Source organism: Gigantopelta aegis, chromosome 8, assembly GCF_016097555.1.
Source record: "Gigantopelta aegis isolate Gae_Host chromosome 8, Gae_host_genome, whole genome shotgun sequence".
Classification (NCBI taxonomy): Eukaryota; Metazoa; Mollusca; class Gastropoda; order Neomphalida; family Peltospiridae; genus Gigantopelta; species Gigantopelta aegis.
This window is the reverse complement of record NC_054706.1, coordinates 13,191,430-13,208,964: the sequence shown is the minus strand read 5'-3', so window position 1 is coordinate 13,208,964 and position 17,535 is coordinate 13,191,430. Positions and strand designations below refer to the sequence as shown.

Sequence of the window (17,535 nt, the reverse complement as noted above, 5' to 3'; positions counted from 1 at the left end):
GTACACATACAATTAACAATTTTAAAAAAAAAAGCAGGTCCCCCTGTTTTCATCTTTGGATCTGCCCTTGATATCACCCAATTTGCTGTAAAAGATTCATCGTTTTGCTGTTCCTCTTGTTGCACCTTGACAAAAATGTGATTTAAAAAAAAAAAATGTTTTGATGAGTATACCGATACTTGTGCAATATTTGACACACCCAAAGAAGGCCCCCAAAATAAACCTGACTACTTCGACTTCCTGTTTTGACAAACTTATCTCCCTTGGGGGGTTAGAATTTTTATAAACTTTTTCTTTTCCTTCAGTAAAAAGTAATCTATCGTGTTTAAATTCTTTTTGTCGGATTCATTGCTTTACATGTCTGTAATTATTGCAATTAAGCTTTCTGAACATTTTTTAACAACCGGCAGATGCTGGTTTGGAAAGCGTGCTTTCGAAATGTGACGTGGACTAAAGCCAATGGAGAGCGCTGTCGCGAACCCAACATCACACGTTGCACACCCCAGCGTCTGGTATAGAGCTATGACGAGACACCCAGAACTGTTTCTTCTGGCTATAACACTGTCAGTCACTGTCATATCTCGATATGGAAACAGGTAAACCGGTGCAAATATCTCTTATTAAGATACAAATAATTTTTACAACAGATTTTGACTTCAGTCTCAGATGCACGTGTGTGATATTGCAATGTTTGTTTACATTTTGAATAGAACTTGGAAAATTTGGAATATAAAAAAAAGAAGTTTGTTTTGTTTAACGACACTACTAGAGCACATTGATTTATTAATCATTGGCTGTTGGATGTCAAACATTTGATATTTTGACATATAGTGACAGTCTTAGAAAGGGTAGAAAGGAAACCTGCAATATTTTTCTATTAGTTACATATCTTTTATAAGCAGCATCCCACAGACAGGATAGCACATACCACAGATTTTGACGTACATGTGACTGCAACAATTGACCCCAAAATTTCACTAGCCATCGGGCATGGCAATAGAAGTTATTTACTAGCCCTAGATCAAATATCACTAGCCATGGGAGTGGGGCTGCCATAATCTGGAAGCCCTATGGTATTTATTTGTTGGACTCTGAGCATATTTTACACATTATATTGAAATAATTAAGCTTGTATGTAAATAAAACTATTATTTCAGTTTATTGTCAGAATGTAAAATTACCGTTCATTATTTCTTGATGTCATTTATTTACATGCATAGAGTACTTGTCTTGAGTGTTTTTTAATATGGAAAATCAGGGAACATTTTGTTTTCAAAATCTTGATTAGTGGTATTTCTATTCAGTTGGAAATTGATTAGCAACTACTGTTTAATGTTTTAAAATTGTGTAGCGATCTCTAAGACTTGTGTAGCAACTTGCAATGTGATGCTTAACAAAATGTTCCATGAATATATCAAGTCTGAATATATATATATGTCAGTGGTATTTGTTGATGCCCTGCCGAAACAAATACTGATTTTAACTACAAATAGATGAGTTGGATACGTGTTACATATTAAAAAACATGGGCAGTGAATTCTGTTTTAGCCTATAACACTTCTGAAATAACATTTTAATTTGACATTTAATTATAATGAATGACAGTCTTGATTGCCTTCATCAGTAATATGACATCATCACAATTGGCACAAGTGTAGTTTGACATCAGGCACTTTTGAAAACTAAATCTTATCAAAACATTATAATGCTCTGGTGTACAGCTCTTGTTGGCTTATTAACAAATAACCCATTGACAGCAATAGGTACATATTAAATGGTTTAATAAACCAAAATATCAAAGTAATCTATGACCGACACATGCATACATGCACAGTATGTATTTCAGCCTCAAGTCTAAGCCGATCACGATTCCTCCGCGGCCACCTAAAAGGTTCTTCCCTCTCGGTTCGCCAGTGCTCGAGTTCCCGTATGGTGAGCTGGATCCAGTTGTTGAGCTGCTGGGTCAGGAAGAAGTGATTTTCCTCATGTATTACGCCCCCTGGTGTGCCAAGTCAATGGCAGTCCGCTGGGAGTTCAACAAAGCAGCCAAACATCTACAGAACCAGGTTAGTCAGAACTTTGTTTAATCTTGATTTACTATATAAAAAATTTAAATATTATATTCCATGTATATATTCAGACTTGTTAAAGATAATGAACTGGAGGGGTTGTTGATGAAAGTATTAGGTAATGTGGGGAGCGGGGTGGAGGCGGAACGGTCAGCATTACAAAATGTTACATGGAACAAAGGGATGAATTTAAAAAACAACAACAGATTTTGAGTTAAATGTATTTGTTGAACTGTTTTTAGTTCTTTTCACTAATTAGATATAAATGTTTTTCATTGAGAATATCTGTTGTAATGAACTAGTTGCTATGGCCATTACTGGTATAAATCAATGGACAGAGCTGACGCTAGTGAAGATGATGTTGCTTGCCAAAATAATGTCATTCATAGGCCACATGATTACATGTACACTAATTATTAATGAACCTTTGCAATCCTACACCACACACATCTCATTTTTAATTTATAAATACAAACTTATTTAGGGAGAAAAATAATATCATTCATGGGCTACATGATTATATGCTAATTATTAATAAAACTTTGCAATCCTACACCATACACATCCCATTGTAAATTTGTAAACATATTTAGGGAGAAATATAATATTCAAACAATATTTTATTGAGCAACCTTTAACCAAAAAAGACTGCAAATTGTTTTGGAATTCTGTATATACAGTATGCACATAAGTCCCCATGTTCATGTGATGTAGATCACTTGCTGACCCAATTCGTAAAAAAAAATAACGTGTAGTAGGTCTCGACATCTGTTTACTTCTGCATTGCAGCTTGTTTGGAGTTGGTTTGTAATAAATAAAATACTAAACTAGCTTGCCTGTCATACCATTTTTATGAAGCTTGTGAACAGTGTTGGTATCTGACTCGCTTTCGCTCTTCAGATACCAAAACTGTCCACTCGTTTCATAGAAATGGTATGACAGGTAAGCTCGTTTAGTATTCTATATGTATTTGTTTTGCAGGTTAAGTTTGTAGCAGTGAACTGCTGGTGGCCAGATGGGCAGTGTCGCAAGCGCTACAAGTTTCTGATGTACCCTGTTCTGTTTGTGTACTACCTCAACATAGACGGCTACCGGTATTTGGGTGGGTTTCACTTCATATCCGATTAGACTTTAAATGTTAATGCTCATCTTTTCAAGCTGCAATCTTGCTCTCAGTAAATTCTATCTTTTATTATTCTTTTGTTATCTGTTTTTACCAATTGGAGATCCATTTTTTTAAATGTAAGTATGATAGAAAAAAGAAGAGAAAATATGATTTCCAAACTCTGTGAGCAAACCTTATTTTTCACTTTGTGTAAATATTTCTGTTAACCTTAATACTGATAAGGGCAAAAATTAAGAAAACTTGTGGTATATGAGACCAGATTTTAATTCACTGTTAAGTAATTATTGCCTGTATGATATACAGATATGTAATTGTTGATTGATGTCAGTACAGTGGGATAGACTACTAGTACTTAACATGGTTAAATTCCTGACACAGCGGGGTAACGGTTTTCGTTGAAGTCAGTATACAAAATGTATGCTCTTACTACAGTGTATTTATGTGTTCCCTTATGTTTTGTTCATAAGTATATATATATCTTGAACATTGTTTTACAAATTACATATAGAAATAAAATGCTTTTGTTATTTCTAAAACAGCTTTCCTTTCTTTTTATGTCTAACCAATATGGATTTATTGACAAAAAACAACGTTTGAAGTGGTGGTTGGTAGAGAATGAATGTTTAATGACTCAACAACATAAATACATCAGCTGTTGAGTGGAAGATTGCCACAGAGTATAGATTTAAAATATAGATTTGTTATTCAGTTTCTAGCCATGTAGTTTTTACGTTTGGTGAGCAGTCATCATATTCTATTATTCATATCTTGTCACAGGTGTCTTGTCAGCTGATCACATGGTGAAGTTTTTAGAAAATATCATGTATCCTCTGACTTCATTTCATCGCAAAACAGAGATCCTAGACTTTATTGCACGCCATGATGTGAGTTCATTTGGATGTTTTACTGGATGGTATCAATAAAAATAACACAGTTATTAAGTCCAAAGCAATTGATTAATACATATTCTACTGAGAACAAGATACGGGTCAACTAATTTAATAAAAATAACTCCCAATATGTAAAAGCTGAATTTAACCACAAGTTTATTTATTTATTTTGTGACAAATAAAACCATAATCAAGTTTTCAGAATTACCACTAGCCGATGTGCTCTGGTGATGTCGTTAAACAAAAGAAACAAACAAATAAACAAATCATCCTTGCAGTCTGTTACAGCCTCTGAAAGTCTGTCACTACTCTGACACTAAGAGGTCTGACATTATTAACCTGTGGGATTGCATCACTGCCCATATTCTGAAGATGTAGGATGATGAAAGGTCTGATAAACTTACTAACAGAGGGACAGGACGTAGACCAGTGGTACAGCGCTCGCTCGATTCACGGTCGGTCTGGAATCGATCCTCATTAGGCTATTTTTCATTCCAGCCATTGCACCACTACTGGTATATCAGAGGCTGTGATATGTATAGCCCTGTCTGTGAGATGGTGCATATAAAAGATCCCTTCCTGCTAATCGAAAAGAGTAGCCCATGAAGTGGTGACAGCGGGTTTCCTCTCTCATTATCTGTGGTCCTTAACCATATGTTTGATGCCATTATAACTGTAAATAAAATGTGTTGAGTGCATCATTAAATAAAACCATTTCTTTCTTTCTTATTAATGATGATGACATAAAGAGGAGTCGTGTGGTGAAAAGATATCCCACCATTGATGGTGATGCTGCCAGGGAACATTTTATTTAGTATCGCGTCACAATTCGCTACGCAAGTTACAGAGGTCGCTATACAATTTTAAAACATTAAACAGTAATTGCTGATCAATTTTCAGTTGACCAGAAATATCGATAATCAAGACTTGGTCCCTAGCTGCCCCAAACAAACATGTATTCACTGATGGGGTGGGGGGGGGGGGGGGGGGGACGTAGCCCAGTGGTAAATCGCTTGCTTGGGATCGATCCACATTGGGTTATTTCTCATTCCAGCCAGTGCACCATAACTGGTATATCAACGGTTGTGGTATGTGCTATCCTGTCTGGGATGGTACATATAAAAGAACCCTTGCTACTAATGGAAAAATGTTGCGAGTTTCCTCTCTAACACAATATGTCAAAATTGACCAAATGTTTGACATCCGATAGCCGATGATTAATAAATCAATGTGCTCCAGTGGTGTCGTTAAACAAACTTTATTCCCTGATGTTAACATATCTTTCACCAGTATAGCAGTAAACATGAATTCGACTGTCACTAAGCTGCAGTGTAAAGTGTGACTCATCTGTGGACAAGGTTTCTCTCTACTGAGCATGTGTCCATTGAAGATAATTGTTAAACCAGGCTCGACATGCTGTTCTGTGAAGTTGCAGTAGTCATGGTCAGACTGCTTGACTTCAGCACCATAAATTGTTTGACCTTAGTCGATTTCCAACGGTCTGATATGCTACGTGTATGTCAGTAGCCACTTTTAATTGGTTTCTGAGATGTCTTCCTGCTACAGTCCATTACCAAACTCTTCTTATATTACCAGGTATATACTGTTCATATGTTTTTTTGTTTTTTTTATGGGGGGGGGGGGTAAATGATTGATAAATCAATGTCTTTACGTAACATTCATTGAGTATCTTTTTTTAACTTTCAGTCTGCTGTTCTTGGGTACTTTGACTTCAATGCTTCCCCACAGCCACCTGGATTTCAGCAGTTTTACCTGGCTTCTATGAGAGTTGTGGAACATGGTGTGTAGACATACCTGCAATTTATGTGCAATTGTATTGTGTTGTATTAAGGGATCACAGATAGCCTCTTATCTCTTGCTGGATTTCGCTAGAAGTGGCTTACGCTTATTTGTGTGGTGTCAGTAGGTTTTGTCCATCTCCTTCTATCTTTTGGTCTCCTCTTTGACTCTAGCTCTCACTCTGTCTCTCTCCCACTCTTGCAGTCACTCTCTCTTACACACTCTCTCGCTAATTCGTCCTCTCATTCTCGCTCGCCCTCACCTTCACCCTTTCTCTCATGCTCACTTTCTCTCACTCGCTGGCTCGTTCTCTCTCTCGCTTACTTGCTCTATTTCTTGCCCTCTGAGCCTCTCACACACACTCACTCGCTCTCTTTCTGTCTCACCGGCCTCGGTGGCATCGTGGTTAGGCCATCGGTCTACAGGCTGGTAGGTACTGAGTTCGGATCCCAATCGAGGCATGGGATTTTTAATCCAGATACCGACTCCAAACCGTGAGTGAGAGCACCGCAAGGCTCAATGGGTAGGTGTAAACCACTTGCACCGACCAGTGATCCATAACTGGTTCAACAAAAGCCATGGTTTGTGCTATCCTGCCTGTGGGAAGCGCAAATAAAAGATCCCTTGCTGCTAATCAGAAAGAGTAACCCATGTAGTGGCGACAGTGGGTTTCCTCTCAAAATCTGTGTGGTCCTTAACCATATGTCTGATGCCATATAACCGTAAGTAAAATGTGTTGAGTGCGTCGTTAAATAAAACATTTTTTTCTCTCTGTCTCCGTCCGTCCGTCCGCCCGCCCGCCCATCTCTCTATCTCTCTATCTCTCTCTCTCGTACAATGTTTGCCTTTGGGTACTTTTGTAAGGACATGGCTTCTTGTTCCACTAAATTGATGACCAACAATGGATGTGAGTCACAAATTCAGCTCATTGTTACATGTGTAGGTCTAATAAATAATTGAACCTGATAAATATTAAAAGGCCTTGGTTGTGAGGCAGTGCACAGGGTTTCTGCCAGAGGGTAAAACGGGTATGGCGCCATACCCAAATTTTTATTTATTTGACCTTAAACCTAAATGTAACTCATTTTCTTTGTGGGGGAGGCCCCCATACCCACTGTTGACTGGTTGCATTCAATTCCATAGCGCCATAACCAAAATTTTCTTTTTTGGCAGAAACACTGGCACCTACTAATAAAAGAAAAGAAAATTGTCTGAGATAAATATAATGGATTCTGTCCAAACCTGCATCTTTAAAATCCTGTGCTTGTGCTTGTAAAACTTAATCTTTAATGATGTTACATGCATGCAATTTGTATGGAGTTGCCATGACGTTAAAGTCTCAGACTCTATGGCAGTCTCAAGTTTAGACCAAAATTTACAGCACTAAAAGCACAGGCAGGGGCCTAAATAAGTTTAAAATGGTTATTCTGGTTACCAGGAGGTTACCATGTCTTAAGAAAGTCGAGAACAGTACTTCGTTCTACACAAAATCTCTACAAGAGCTTATTAAGCTAAAAGTAAACCACCTACATTTTGATCAGCTGAATGTTATTTAGATACCCATACCTGGCTACTAATGGAAAAATGGCTTTATCTGAACACTGTGTCAATGACCAAATGCTTGACATCCAATAGCCTAGTGATGTTTCATTGATCAATTAATTATAATCAAACATTTATCAGTTTGACTCTAACCGATATGATGATCGATTGTAAAAATCCATAGTCAATTGTGTGGAATTTGTTTTAAACTGTAATTGTTCCTCTAATTTAGATAATAGAATTGATGTAAATACAATGTATGCTGTGGTTTGGGTTTGTTTTCATGTGTAAGTAGAGAAACAAGTTATTAAAGGTACAATCAGCCTTTTGTACAGGTAGGTTGAACACAACAATAGGTGCATGGTCCATACAATTCAAATCCTTCCTATGTTCATATAATTCTAACTGATTGTGCAGGACTTGAAATGGCCTGTGGCCAGGTCACCAAATGCGACCATTGTGACGACCAATGTCCTGTTTGGGTGACTTAAATATTAAAAAATAATGTCGTTAGTTGCCAGTGGTTCATGGTTCGCTTACCTTAATTTGCCAACATCCATTATCATTTTTTGGGCCACCATATTTTTTGGTGAGTTTCGAGCCCTGTTGTGTAATCGAAAATTGATTGGATGGTCGAAACTGATTATAACCGATGATCGATGGTGAAATTCCAATCGATTCCCAACACTACAATAGCCAATGATTAATTAACGAATGTGCTCTAGCAGTGTCATTAAACAAAACAAACTTTAAGTTTATCCCATCACATTCAGTATCCTGTGTCTGGTATGTAATAAGCCATGATATGTATTTTGCAGTGTATGGGGAAAATGCTTATAAAAAAGTAGCATATGTGGTTACAGGGTGGGTTTCCTCTCTCATGGTTAATAATCATATATTAGACACAAAATTGCTATTATATATAGTTTTAAATGTGCTGAGGTGTATGGAAACATTTGTTTCCTTTGAGAAATAGTGTTTTCAGGAAGGTAAATGCTCATACTGGCAATCTATATTATATATTGATCATGAGTAATTGACCTCCTGAACACCTTTTGGCTAATGGATCTTTCTACTGTTTTGTTATTTCATTAAAACATTTTGTTTATTTCATTAAAACATTTTGTTTAGATCCACATCAGCCTGTGAAGTTTGGTGTTACCTTCCAAAAGCAACTTGCCGAGGTGTTTAACCTAACAGAGTCACGAGATGTCATTATGCTTCGAGTTGCCAACACCACTGTGGTCAGTACTGAAGAAGCTCTTTTGTGTATCTAGCAGTAAAAGCTAGTTGGTTTCTTGTGGTTTAAACTATATTTATTTCTGTTTATATTAACAGATGGGATTGGTCAACAAGCATAGTCTATATAAAGACATTTCCCTACATTATACAGTTGAAATATTAACTGGTCAACAGTTGGTTTCTTGTGGTTTAAACTATATTTATTTCTGTTTATATTAACAGATGGGATTGGTCAACAAGCATAGTCTATATAAAGACATTTCCCTACATTATACAGTTGAAATATTAACTGGTCAACAGTTGGTTTCTTGTGGTTTAAACTATATTTATTTCTGTTTATATTAACAGATGGGATTGGTCAACAAGCATAGTCTATATAAAGACATTTCCCTACATTATACAGTTGAAATATTAACTGGTCAACAGTTGGTTTCTTGTGGTTTAAACTATATTTATTTCTGTTTATATTAACAGATGGGATTGGTCAACAAGCATAGTCTATATAAAGACATTTCCCTACATTATACAGTTGAAATATTAACTGGTCAACAGTTGGTTTCTTGTGGTTTAAACTATATTTATTTCTGTTTATATTAACAGATGGGATTGGTCAACAAGCATAGTCTATATAAAGACATTTCCCTACATTATACAGTTGAAATATTAACTGGTCAACAGTTGGTTTCTTGTGGTTTAAACTATATTTATTTCTGTTTATATTAACAGATGGGATTGGTCAACAAGCATAGTCTATATAAAGACATTTCCCTACATTATACAGTTGAAATATTAACTGGTCAACAGTTGGTTTCTTGTGGTTTAAACTATATTTATTTCTGTTTATATTAACAGATGGGATTGGTCAACAAGCATAGTCTATATAAAGACATTTCCCTACATTATACAGTTGAAATATTAACTGGTCAACAGTTGGTTTCTTCCATTTGGCTACATTTTAGGTAAATAATAGATGACAGTAGCAAAAGGTATGCTAAGTATTTGAAATAAATTTGCATTTTTCAAAGTATTTAGGCTTAATTTGAGCAATTGTTCAGCTGGTAGGTGGGTTTTTTTAGGGAGAAATAAAATGAATGTAAAGAATCCAATTTGAAGATCATTCAAGATAACGTAAGCCTTTTTTGTTATATGTTTTACCTTGCAGTAAAACTGACACTGTAATAGTGTCAAAATTAAAGGGCAACTAACAAATTATACCAGAGAATTTAACTTCCGTGCCAAATACATTTTATATATTACATTACAAATTAATTGTTTAAAAAGGTACTTAATAGCCACTTAATTAGAATAAAGCTGCCTTGTACTTTGAAAGATAATTATAAAACATAAACATAAATAGAGATTATTAAACAAGCTTGTGTGTCATACTGATTATATGAAATGAGTGTCAGGATTTTTTTATTGCCCGAGCGATAGCGAGGCCAATACATGAATCCTGACACGAGTTTTGTAAAATCAGTATGACTTGCACGCGAGTATAATAAAAAATTTATTATCCATATTATTATTGTTTTTTTTTTTATGAATAGCAAGACCCAACTCAGAATGTTTCAGCCACAACTAGGAGACGACAAAATGACATCATATTTCAAATGCACGGTCTGAGCTAGGCCTTGGCAAGCAATGTCATGTTATGACGTCGCTTTCCAAAATTACGTCATCACACTGTTATTACACGTGTGCTTTGTATGATTATTATTAACTAGGTTACATTGAACCATGTGGATAATACAAACTCTAATTGAACCAGAAGGAAGTTTAATTTTAATGTTCTCACTAATCAAAGTTTACAAGATTATTTTAAGTACAATATATCCAATACTTTATTCTGTGTATTTTTAAAAAATATTATACAGTCATATAATTATTTGGTTTCAGAAATATTCCAGGGATTCCAACTTCACCTCCACTCAACTGGTGTCCTGGTCTTTGATCAATAGACAAAAAGTGAGACTGTCTAATAGCATAATTATGATGTAAATAATAGGTGGCAGAAATCACCTGCTGTGTTCATGATGTTTAGACTCGTTAGCTGTGTAGTCTATCTGATATTTTATTTTTTTCCACCTTATGTGCAACTAGCCTTTAAATTATCCTGTATGTAGCTTTTAATTTCTTTTCATATTTATGCCTGATGCAAAACAGTTTCATTTCTGACATTAATTTTAAATCTAGTTACATATGTCAATGCATCTTTATCATTTTAAAATGAAATACAGGACCTCTCCCCAACCCCCATGACAAAAAGTTTTTACTAAGATTTGATCTAAAACATAAAAAATAGGCAGCCAAGCTGATAATAGTAGACAATGACCACTACCCATTCGGTTTAAATTAGCAGTTCCAAAGTGTAATTATATTCTTAGCTTAACCCCACCGCATAGGTGCAAGAATGGAAAACTTTGGTCAATCCTTAACTATATTAGATTGTGCTTTAAAATTTTACCTTTTTTGTATAATTTAATAAACTAAAACCAAACAATCATGTATGTATTATCACATGATATTAGTCCAGTCAATAAAACAAATATGGTTCAAAATATAACAACCTCTTTTTACAGGGAAAATTATTTCTATATTTATAACAATTTATTGTCTTCTTATTCTTCTGGGTTTTGTTCATCTTTCTAGCCGATTGTCAAGTGGCTTTCTCCACTGGGTGTCAAGAGTTTGGCAATGTCGACAGAGATTTCCAGAGGTCCAGCTGTAATTGGATTCTACTCCCACAATTCTCTCTTTGACACCAACCAGCCATTTCATGTGGTAGGTAAACGTAACTGAAATTATTAGTTCCCTACTAGTCCAACCAGATGGAACTGTAGGTTTCATCTGTCCGTCCATCCTTCTCACATATAGTTTTTTTTGGATGGTTTTTTTTATCACTTGAGATATTGAGCTGAACGTTTTGAGTATAGCTTTACCATGTACTTTTACAGATCAAGTTTGACTTTCATGGCAATTTACCCATTTTTGACGGCCCTTCAACTTAGAGATACGAACATTTGTGTTCCAGACTATTTTTTATTTGCAATGCCTGAAAATATTGAGATGTAATTTTGTATATAGCTTTATCATATACTGTTACAAATCCAGTTTAAAATTCATGGCGATTTACCCATTTTTCAGAGAGTTGAATTTAGGAGATATCAAAATATTTAGGTCCCGGTAGTGGACGTGTATTGCTTTAGCAGTACTCTCAGAATGCTTGTTTTCACTTGTGAACAACCATTTGTAATATAAGGTATATTAAAGGCATAGTGCCACAGCCATGTAGCCTGCTAAATGACCCATCAAAATATTACCTTTAAAAAGACGACTTTGATAAATAAACTATTTTTACTTTTTTTTAAAAAACAGACCCTAATTTCATTAACCTTGTGACAACCCTTGATGTTAAACAAAGTGTTCTAGAAAGTATTCAGTTCAACCAGCTACATAGTCATGTCAGTTGAAATGTGTGTATGTTGCCATGTAGAGGAACTGGCATTCTGGGTGCATGGATGTTGATGTGGTTATCTGCAAGTCAAGGGATGGGACATAGCCCAGTGGTAAAGCGCTCACTCGAAGTGCGGTCGATCTGGGTTCGATCCCCATTGGTGGGCCCATTGGGCTATTTCTCGTTCCAGCCAGTGCACCACGACTGGTATATCAAAGGCTGTGGTGTGTACTGCCCTGTCTGTGGGATGGTGCATATAAAATATCCTTGCTGCTAATCAAAAAGAATAACACATAAAGTGGCGATGGTGGGTTTCCTCTCTCAATATCTGTGTGGTCCTTAACCATAACCGTAAATAAAATGTGTTGAGTGCATAGTTAAATAAAACATTTCTTTCTTTCTTTCTGCAAGTTATTTACTTAAATGAATTTCATTCACAAAATTATGCACAATTATTAGAAAATCTAATGTGATTTGTGTGGTTCGGAAATGTCATAACAAGCAGACAGACTAATTAAATGATTATTTGCTTGAAAAGGGCATGTTATGATCAAACGACCTTAATATTTTGTGTATGTTAAAGTATTTAATTTTGTATTTTTTAGATGAAAGATATTGCCTTGCAATTCAGGAATTGTAGCGACAGTGCCAATATTTCCGACATCATTATGAGATGGCGACAGCAAGCGTTAAGAGCTGCAGTTAGCTATCAAGAAGTTGTCAAGTTCTGCGACAAGTATCGCAAGCAGCAGCATACTGATCTCAGCAAGATGAACTGCTGCGTAACCGTGGTGACATCACTAGAACAGTCGTCACACAAAAATATTTGTGAATACTGTGTCCACAGGCAGAGTCCTACGCTAAACAGTCTTAATGGCTGTTCGCTAAATTTCGACAATAGACAGCTTCCTAAATGGACTACTTTACAGACGAACATTTGTCAGAATTCAATAGAAAATTACAATACTTTCGAATATCACAGTTTGTGCTGTAGAGACTGCACGGAATTGTATCAGAACGCGGTTGTATATAGTTTTTCACCCAAGTCTTTCAGTTCTGACAAGAGAAAGCTCACAGACCGATATTTGTGGCAGAGCTTAGAAAATTACCCCAAGCGGTTGTGTAGCAAGTTGACTCTGCAGAAAGTGGAGGGTGTGAGGGCGTACAGAGATTTGGTCCACTTTGATCATGAAGCAATACTGAGTAACATTTCAGGCCTTGGCTGTCGGACTAACAAAACAATCAGTTTCTATGCAATGGATGCCGTCCACCATTCTGTTTTCGCAGAGCGCCTCGGCGTCAATATTTCCAGTCTACCAAGTCAGCCAGCTGTAGTCATTGTAGATAAAGAGGTGAGATCTATAGATTTGCAGAAATCTTCCTTAATTTATGTGTTCTCAGATTTGCTCCCCCTGCACTGTATCCATAAAATATCTTTGTTAGATCAACAAGATATCTCGTATAGCGACCAGCACTTACAGTTGTCTCTGTGGGATGGTGCATATAAAAGATCCCTTGCTGCATTAGGACAAAATGTCATTAAACAAAACAAACACATTACAATTGCCTCTTCTACCTACAGATGCATATCACATATTTTAAGGCAGCATTTTCGGTATATTATAGCTAATGTAGTTAATAGCTAATTAATTCATCGTTAACGGTCTTTGCCATGAGCAAAATCAAGGTGAGCTGAAAATCAAGGTGAGCTGAAAATCGCCCTCCTGAAATGGTGCTAGGCGAGCAATCACATGAAATTTTAATAAAAAATAAAATATATTTAAAATGTTATTGCAAGGTTGATCAATTTGCTGCTATCTAAAAGTTTCCCGGCGAGCATTGAGGGGGATGTGAGTGAACATTCGTGGTTCCTGGCGAAGACTGAGTAACACTCAAAATGTGGGCTGCCTTCTCTTATCGTAGGGGATGTTTTCAATTATCATTTTCACAACAAACAAAAAAACCTGTATGGTGAAGACAAGGGGTTAATGTTAACATATTTAAAAATGAAAAAGATATACCGAGTACCCTTGCAGAATCAATATTTGGACATTGTGGATGGTTGATGCAACCCTTATATTTTAATGACGGGAATCAGCTGTGTTGCCACAAAAAGCTGTTGCAGAATTGATCTGTAACCACATTTTTATCACTGTCGGGTATTTACTAAATATTATCTGTACTAAATTGCCATCACAAGATGATCTGAATGTGGAGGGCTGTCATGGCCCCGTAGTACTGAGTATAATATTATGGTAAACTTGTTACTCACCACCAATATTTCTCTTCTCCCATTCATATATTCAGTCAGTCAGCCCAACACAATGCTCCTATCTCGGCCAAGTTCACCTTTTTTCTGTCCTCAACTCCCGCCTTTTTTGCTTTGCACGGACCTCCCTTCACACATGATATGTGCTATTCTCTAGACATCTGTTTTCCATTGTTACACAATTCCCCCCAATAATAAGAGGTGTCCACAACTCTTAAATACGTACATTGTACAACTATAACTTATATATCTGTTATACTATTATACTATCAGTGTTATAGTTGCTTGCACACACAAATGTATGAAATACTGAGCATATAATTTTTATCTTTAGTGTAAACGTATATATTTCTTTATACAACTACATTTAAATTATGTATATACCTGTATACACGTTGTATACAATTTTATATAAACAGTATGTACAAGTACATGTGTATGACATGCAATCTATCACATGAATTTTATTTACAAAATATGTACAGATACATGTCTGTGACACATAATCTTTCAAATAAATTGGACGGTTTATGGTTCGCCCAGACCGTGTACGCCTAGGCACCCCGACATCACCAAGTTGGGGATCCAGGACATCTCTTTCACATATTTCTACACCTTGAGTATCATCAACATCATCCCTATCTACAAGACCATCATTTTGTTCTGGTTGTTCATTTTGATTAACACGATCATGATCTTGCTGATCATCATCAATGGGTAATGACAAAGGAAAAGATACAGGATTTGGAATCATTGGATTACCAACATTTGATGTCGGCATAACTGAATCACTGTTTCCATTGCGTAATCCAGTTGTATCCATCATCCTCTTTATCAGAAACAGTCCAGCGTTTGATGGTATCAAAGTGTCTAATAATTTTCTTCCGTGTACCTTGTTTCCATCGAAACACAACATCAGTTATTTTCTTAATAACTACATATGGTCATTTCCATTTCCTATGGAATTTCTTACTCCTGTTTGCCTTTCAATAAGGTAGAACATACCATGACCCTGTTGCCTACACAAATTTCATGCTTTGAAGACTTTTTATCATGATAACTCTTCTGTCTAACCTGTTCAGTTTGTGTGTACCTACTAGTCAAGTCAAATGCTTTTTCTACTCGTTGCTGTAATTTAGTAACATAGTCAACAGGTGTACTAAACCGGTCTTTAGATCCACCAAACATTATATCAATTGGTAGATTAACCTCCCTGCCAAACATTAAAAAAATGTGGTGTGAAAGGTGTAGTGGAATGAACACTAGACCGATATGCCAACATGACCTTTAGCAAACATTCATCCCAATCATTATGGTTATCATTCACAAACATTTTTAACATTTGACATAATGTTTTGTTGAATCTTTCAACTATGCCATCAGATTTTGGATGATATGGAGTTGTTCTGGTTTTATTTATTCCCATCAACCTACACACATCCTAGAAGAGTTTTGCTTCAAAATCTCTACCCTGATCCAAGTGTAATTTTTCAGGTACCCCGAACCTACAAAAAACCTCATCCACCAATTTCTGTGCTACAGTTTCACTCTTCTGATCTGGTAAAGCAAACGCTTCAGGCCATTTAGTAAAGTAATCAATCACCACCAAAATATATTTATTCTTGGAGTTTGTGGTGGGTAATGGACCTAGAATATCAAGTGCCATTCTTTCCATAGGGTACCCTGCTCTGTTACTTTGCATAGGAGCTCGAGGTAATGAGATTGGGGGTTTCCCCTCTGCGCATATTTGACAACCTCTGCACCATAACTCAACACTCTTAGCCATACCAAACCAATAAAATCTTTGTCTGACTTTACTTTAAGTCTTTTTAGTACTCAAATGGCCACCAGTTGGTTCTGAATGTAAGGATTCCAAAATGGCCGGAATAAGTGATTTGGAAATCAAAACTTGTAAATAACAATTACTTTCATCCTGTTTCTCCCACCTCCTCTTTCAATTGTAGTCTATTCCACTGAGCGTACAAACTTTTACATTCAGCAGAAGATGCAGCTGGTATGTCTGGACGAGAGTTTCCCTGTTGTTTGGCTTCAATCAACCAATTCAGATTATCATCTTTTCTTTGATCCGACTGGATGTTTTCAACAGATATAATGCCAATTGTAGAATCTATTGACTGGTGTTGTAACGTAGACTTATCCAGCTGTTGGCAGCCACATGCAGCCGACAAGCCTTCTGATCTCCCAACTCGAGATAAACAATCAGCATTACCATGACTAGAACCACTAGATGTTTAATCTGAAACATTTTAGATCCTTAACATGAAGAAGAGGTTTGTGATCAATATAAATATCAAACATTCGACTACAAAGATAAGGTCTAAAATGGCGCACTGCCCAAACAATCGCCCAAAACTTCCTGTCAAATGTACTCCATTTGGCATAGGCCACAACATTCTCTCTTCCATCAGCACCCACAGCAGCATTTGATGCATCTGTATACAATACAAATGGCTTTTTGAAACTCAGGGTAAGCCAAAATTGGAGGTTTGACCAGAGAATCTCTCAAAATTCGAAAAGCTGTATCACATTCCTCCGACCAAAAGAATTTAACATCTTTTTGAGTCAACTTCTGTAAAGGAGTAGCAATATTTGCTAAATTTTGAATGAACCTCCTATTGTTGAGCTTGTTGACGACATTCACTCTTTGTCAACAAGCCATTATTTTGTCCCCAAATAACTGGTGTTAAGTAGTAACATACCGCCCAACAGCCAGTTAACTTACACAATTCCTGACAACCCCCAAAAACACCAAAAAAACCCACAATTTAAAAAAACAAAAACAATCCACAGTGACACCTCTGCCTAAACAAAACTCAATTGTGCTTGGTACGCTTTTGCCATTTCCAATATTCTTGCTCCTCATCTGACTGCGACAAGATGCCTTCAATCTGTCTATCACTTTCAGTGTATGTAGCCTCACTCCTGAATGCATTCACTACCCTGTTAAACCAGATATGCTTAACATCAGAATTTCCATCATACAATTTACCATACATGTGTCTGAAACTACGTCTCGGTGGGCCATGTTTATTTCTGCGTTTTAAGCATGACTTTACTATGGTCTCAGCCCAGTCAACTGTATAACAGACTTTCAAATGTCTATCTTGCAAACTAGAATTCTC

General features: G+C 36.3%; 1 protein-coding gene across 1 annotated transcript in view; it reads left to right on the top strand.

Annotated features, from left to right (window-relative positions):
- The first annotated feature begins 196 nt into the window (after positions 1–196).
- The window catches only part of LOC121380245 (thioredoxin domain-containing protein 11-like), an 84,329-nt gene continuing 66,990 nt past the window's right edge, over positions 197–17,535 (top strand). Inside the window, exons 1-9 of the mRNA XM_041509074.1 lie at positions 197–596; positions 1,847–2,066; positions 3,051–3,171; positions 3,973–4,079; positions 5,793–5,886; positions 8,559–8,671; positions 10,566–10,634; positions 11,319–11,450; positions 12,729–13,475. Of these exons, the coding sequence (XP_041365008.1) occupies positions 460–596; positions 1,847–2,066; positions 3,051–3,171; positions 3,973–4,079; positions 5,793–5,886; positions 8,559–8,671; positions 10,566–10,634; positions 11,319–11,450; positions 12,729–13,475 (1,740 nt within the window). The 5' untranslated portion in view covers positions 197–459. The remainder of the gene's footprint in view (positions 597–1,846; positions 2,067–3,050; positions 3,172–3,972; positions 4,080–5,792; positions 5,887–8,558; positions 8,672–10,565; positions 10,635–11,318; positions 11,451–12,728; positions 13,476–17,535) is intronic.